This window comes from Xyrauchen texanus, chromosome 40 (genome assembly GCF_025860055.1).
Source record: "Xyrauchen texanus isolate HMW12.3.18 chromosome 40, RBS_HiC_50CHRs, whole genome shotgun sequence".
NCBI classification, from domain to species: domain Eukaryota; kingdom Metazoa; phylum Chordata; class Actinopteri; order Cypriniformes; family Catostomidae; genus Xyrauchen; species Xyrauchen texanus.
In genome coordinates this window covers 28,642,168-28,648,167 of record NC_068315.1, presented here as the reverse complement: position 1 = coordinate 28,648,167, position 6,000 = coordinate 28,642,168, and the positions used below count along the sequence as shown (strand labels likewise).

The following is a 6,000-nucleotide window of genomic DNA, read 5'->3' as shown; positions in this document are numbered from 1 at the left end:
TTCATGTTCAATTGAGTCTTTGGAAACATATATTACTAAATATTTCACTGTGGATTTTATAGGGATGTTGAAGTTCTCAGTTAATTGACATTGATGAATTGGCATTAACTCACACTTGTTCAGATTTAATTTTAAACCAGAGGCTTTAGAAAAGGTGTGAATCATTTGTAGAATTTTGGGAACTTCTGACGGCTGCTTCATAAAAATAGAAGTATCGTCATCTATCTGGCTGATGATTACTGGTTGCCCAAAAGCCTCTAATGGATCTATGTTGGAATTTTTTAATAAAGATAGAAAGCAGCAACTATTTGAATTTTCATAAAGAGATTCTGTATTGCTTATAAATATCTCTCCAAAACCAAATAAACTTAAACAATGGAAAATAAATTGGTGTTCAATTGAATGAAATGCCTTAAAGAAATCGAGAAATAAAATAAAACCATCATCGTCTATAACATTACTATAATCTAAAATATCAAGCACTAAACGGACATTATTGTAGATGGATCTTCATTTCATAAAACCAGATTGAGAGTCGCTTATAATTTTTGTAGGATTTGTTTCAATCTGCTAGCATAGATAATAGTTACAATTTTGTAATCAGTGTTTAATAAGGTAATGGGTCTAAAGTTATCTAAAATTTTGGGGTCCTTATCTGGTTTAGGGATTAAGGTTATTACACCTTGTTTCATAGTAGGGGGGAAATGTCATTGACAGGGGAAATCTGTTGCTTCTTTTAACATAAGTGAGAAAGGGTCTTTTAATAAGTCCCAAATGTGTTTATAGAAATTGTCTGCTACCTGGAGATTTGTTTAATGATAAATTGTCTAAAGCTTTATCCAGCTCATCATAACAACACACACTCATAATCTATAAAGGGAATTAGATCTTTAATTTGGCTGAAGAAGGATTCAGCATCACCCGAGCAAAAGGCTGAGGAATATAATTTTTTATAGAAAGAGACGGCTTCCTTAGCAATAAGAGTTCGATCTGTAACAACATTGCCATTAATCAATAATGTTTTAATTGAAGGTCTCTCCTGCCTTCTTTTTTTCAAGATGACAATGCTCAAGATGCTTCTTTCCCCTTCCTCAATCCATGGAAGCGGGCATGCAAACGAGGAGGCTAAAAGCTACAGCCTATAGTGTCAGTCGCTAGTGCGCCTCTTAAGGCCAGGGGAGTGAGGTTTACTCACTACATAGCTTCCTACCAGCTGACTACCATTTACACAATGGAAACTCCTGTTAAAAAAGTTGGAGCTGGAATTTTTGTTGGTCAAAAATCGCATTAAAGAATGAATCGGTGTGTCCAAATGTTTTACTGTTAGTGTACATGTGGACATTGTAACAAAACAAACCCAAAACAAAATAGAAAACCTATAAAACAAAACAAACAAAACTGAAACAAAGCCATTTTGTTCTAATATTTGTAATTTCTTTGTTGTACAAACATTTGACAGGTAATTTACACTGGACATTCTAACAAAACAAAACAAAACAAACACAAACATATGAAACACAAAACAAACAAATCAATGTTGTGCTAATATTTGTTGTTGTCCAATCCTTTGACTGCAAGTGTACATGTGGACATTGTAACAAAACAAAACAACACAAACAAGCATGCATGAACGCGCACATGCACACACACAAAAAACAAAACACACACACACACACACAAAACTGAAACAAAGACATTTTGTGCTAATAATTGTAATTTATTTGTTTGTTAGTGGACACACTGTACACCTCCCACCAGTAAATCACAATTAGCAGCTTGTTGAATTGGGTGGTCACTATGACAGATTATCTGGCTCATGAAGAGTTTAGGTTGGGTCACATTGTTCTTGTCATTCAAGACACAGCAAAACAAGAACAGTTATAAAGCCCCTCCAAATGAATCTCTGTGCATACAGTCAAACCAGCACACCCCTCCTCAGAGACCAGGAGCTCAGAGTCAAAAGCACTGACTGTCTGAATGAAACAACCTGACAAAACATAATTCCATATTCCACTGTGTGAAATAATAAACACAACAAAAACATAAATAAATAAATTTACAACAGAGAATTGGTTAAGGGCATCTGAATTAGCTTTGAGGACACTGTCATGGAAAGACACTTTGAAAAGTAACCAGACTGTTACATTCAGGTGACAATGAGAATATTTCAAGCTTGTAGTACTAGAGATCAGCAGATGGTGGTTACAACCACCATGAATATAACAGATCAAGTCCAAAACACTGACATTGTCAACAAACATAAATACATTATTACAGATGACCGCCAGAACACTGATCAATACAAACAATTAAGGCACTGAGGAGTGTTAGATTATCCGAACATATATTTGCCTTCTGTAGCTTTTTTTAAGTACAAAAAATAAAGCAGTAGTTTGAAAAATAAAAATCAGATTCATAGAAACCTACTCTGACGGCACGTATTAGGCAAATGACTAGAAAATGAAATGCTTTACAAAACCCATTTGAAAATACATTGCTTCAATTTGGGCTAACAATTTTTTTTGGGAAAAGATGGCTTACTGCCAGTAAACAGGGGCAAACATAATTAGGCTACACATTGTCAAGTTATTCACATTGTCATGCCAAACCATATGACTCTCTTTCATGGAACACAAAAGGTGAATTTTTAAAGAATATCCAGGCTGCTCTTTGAAAGCCAGAATGGGAAAAAGTAGCATAAAAATATCATAAAAGTGGTCCATACAATTTGTATGATATATTCCAAGTATAATGAAGCCATATGATAGCTTTGGCAAAGATAGGGCAACTTTTATGGAGCTTTTTGTGTCCTTTTTGAAGCTTGAAAGCCTCAATTGCCATTTATAGCAACTGCACTAAAAAGAGCGACCAGGCTATTCCACTGAAGAAATTAAGTCATCAAGGTTTAGAAAAACATGATTAAATGGCACAAATATAGTTTTGTAAGAACCATTCCTATAACCTTAACCCCATACAAACTGTATATTGTAAGCTTTACATCCAAGATCCTAAAATCAGTCCTGTGAGGAAAGAGAAGCTTTGGATGATCATTTTGTTAGACTGAGACTCATAGCGGAGTGTTAATGGGTTTAGCTACAATTTCAGGCCATCTTCAGGTTTTTGTGTTCCGTCACTTTGGGTGCATGTTTCTGAGACCAATGTCCATATGGACATGTCCCCAGTCATTCGGAGTCTATCCGTGTGTACTTCACATGACTCCACTGCAGCGATCGCCATGAAAAGGGCCTCTGATAGCTACGAGGGACGATGGTGGAAACGTTCATTTCCAGGTACAGGAAAAATCTGTACCACCAAACACGGGTGAAAAAGTTGGTCTGGGATGTCTCTTTTAGTGCCTAGAAAATTAAGATGAAGAGGGTTAGTAATACATTGAACAAATTCACTCAAATTTCAATACATTTCAAATGAGTTTAATTAAAATGTACGGAAAACTTTACCACACAATTAAATAAAGCCTTTTTAAAAATAAATAATTATATAAACGCACACACGCGCACGCACACACACCTTACTGTGCAACATTTGTAAGCAAAATCACCAAAACAGATAAAAATAATGCAATGAATAATTTTGAATTATCAATTAACTTAAAATTTATCTTTTACAATTTTTAAATGAGAACTCGCAAAATATAGTCAGGACCTTAATAACATGAACAATTACTATTACAATTTGCAAATAATGTTCTGAACTTCTTAAACTACTTCAAAGTTTAAGAAGTTCTGAAATGTATTTTCGAATTGTAATAGTAACTTTTTCACATTATTAATGTCCTGACTATACTTTGCGAGTTCTCATTTAAAAATCCTCCATGTGCAGCAATGACAGCTTTGCAGATTCTTGGCATTCTAGCTGTCAGTTTGTCCAGATACTCAGGTGACATTTCACCCCACACTTCCTGTAGCACTTCCCATAGATGTGGCTGTTTTGTCAGGCACTTATCATGCACCTTACAGTCTAACTGATCCCACAAAAGCTCAATGGGGTTAAGATCCATAACACTCTTTTCCAATTATCTGTTGTCCAATGTCTGTTTCTTTGCCCACTCAAACCTTTTCCTTTAGTTTTTCCGTTTCAAAAGTGGCTTTTTCTTTGCAATTCTTCCCATAAGGCCTGAAACCACTGAGTCTTCTCTTTACTGTTGTACATGAAACTGGTGTTGAGCGGGTAGAATTCAATGAAGCTGTCAGCTGAGGACATGTGATGCATCTATTTCTCAAACTAGACACTCTGATGTTCTTATCCTCTTGTTTATTTGTACATCTGATCTTCCACATCTCTTTCTGTTCTTGTTAGAGCCAGTTGTCCTTTCACTTTGAAGACTTTAATGTCCACTTTGTATGAAATCTTCAGTTTGTTGGCAGTTTCAAGCCTTGTGCAGCCTTCATTCCTCAAAACAATGATTGACTGATGTGTTTCTAGAGAAAGCGGTTTCTTTTTTGCCATTTTTTACCTAATATCGACTTTAAGACAAGCCAGTCTATTGCATAATGTGGCAACTCAAAAACAAACACAAAGACAATGTTAAGCTGCATTTAACGAACCAAACAGCTTTCAGCAGTGTTTATATAATGGCATGGGATTTTCTAGTATCAAATTAGCAATTTAGCATGATTACTCCAGGATAAGGTGTTGGAGTGATGGCTGCTGTCTAGATTTGATAAAAAATAACTTTTTTCAAATAGTGATGGTGCTGTTTTTTTACATCAGCAATGTCCTGACTATACTTTGTGATCAGTTGAATGCCACTTTGGTGAATTACAGAACAAATTTCCTTCCGAAACAGCAAAATTTGTTCATGGTAGGATACTCAGCCTTACTGGCTCAATATGGTTAGGAACAGGGTTAGGGCATCGGTTGCCTGCTTGTAACCTTTGAACAAAGGGCGAAACTTCACTAATGTTTTACCCCACTTTCTATGGCTACTTGACATATACACTTTCAGGAGGTACACGCTCGACATATGACTGCACATCCTAGCACAGAAACGAACTGTGGGAAGCAGTGTGCATTTCATTACAATCAAACGTTTTGTTGCGAATAGTCAACTGGGGTGCAAAAACACGTGGAGAAGAAAAGTCATGTGCTCAGAGACATGGCCAAGGTCAAGAAGGCTGAAACATGAACACCACATGACCACCACTGAATATATTCACAAGCTGAAGCGTCAAGATTGGGCAAAGAAATACATAAAGACAGATTGAAACGAGAGTGACTCTTGATGGACCAGATGAAAGGGTCCGTGGCAGGATCACTAATGGAGACAGGGCACCACTTCGAGACAGGTGCCAGCAAGGTGGAGGAGGGGTACTGGACCTTTTGAAGTTGAAGATGGACTGAAACTCAACTCTCAAACCTACTGCCAGTTTCTGGAAAGTACTTTCTTCAAGCAGTGGTACAGGAAGAAGTCCTCAGCATTCAAGAAGGCCATGATCTTTATGCAGGAAAATGCTCCATCACATGCATCCAAGCACTCCACTGCTTGGCTAGCCAGCAAGAGCCTCAAAGATGCCCAAACAGTGACTTGCCCCCTTCCTCACCTGAGTTAAATCCTACTGAGAACTTGTGGTCCCTTATCAAACGTGAGATTTACAGTGAGGGAAGACAAAACACCTCTTTGAACAGCATTTGAGAGGCTGTGGTTGCTGCTTCAGCTAAAGTTGCTCGTGAACAGATCAAGAAACTGACAGACTCCATGGATGGAAGGCTCATGGCAGTTATTGAAAAGATGGGTGGCTATATTGGTCACTGAATATTTTTGAAAGGCCAAAAATTTTATTTAATTGTCATTTTGTGTTACTTATTTGTTGCACTTACTCTAAAAATTAAGAATAAACAATTGAGTTGGGAGAAATTATTTTTGTAATTCAGTTGCCTAATAATTGTTAAATTTCCAGCCAAATCTAGCCCAGCATCTCTGAATGTCAAAATCAGTATTGTAGGCTTACAATATTGAATTTATGTTTTTTACGTAATGGC

The 6,000-nt window shown here is 36.7% G+C and overlaps 1 protein-coding gene across 4 annotated transcripts in view; it reads right to left on the bottom strand.

The window, feature by feature from the left end:
- Positions 1–1,574: 1,574 nt before the first annotated feature.
- The window catches only part of sgms1b (sphingomyelin synthase 1b), a 46,815-nt gene continuing 42,389 nt past the window's right edge, over positions 1,575–6,000 (bottom strand). For 2 of the 4 annotated variants that reach the window (XM_052113140.1, XM_052113137.1), the window contains exon 6: positions 1,575–3,356. In XM_052113140.1, the coding sequence (XP_051969100.1) occupies positions 3,183–3,356 (174 nt within the window). In that variant the 3' untranslated portion in view covers positions 1,575–3,182. The remainder of the gene's footprint in view (positions 3,357–6,000) is intronic. The other 2 variants (XM_052113136.1, XM_052113135.1) reach the window with 1 other exon arrangement.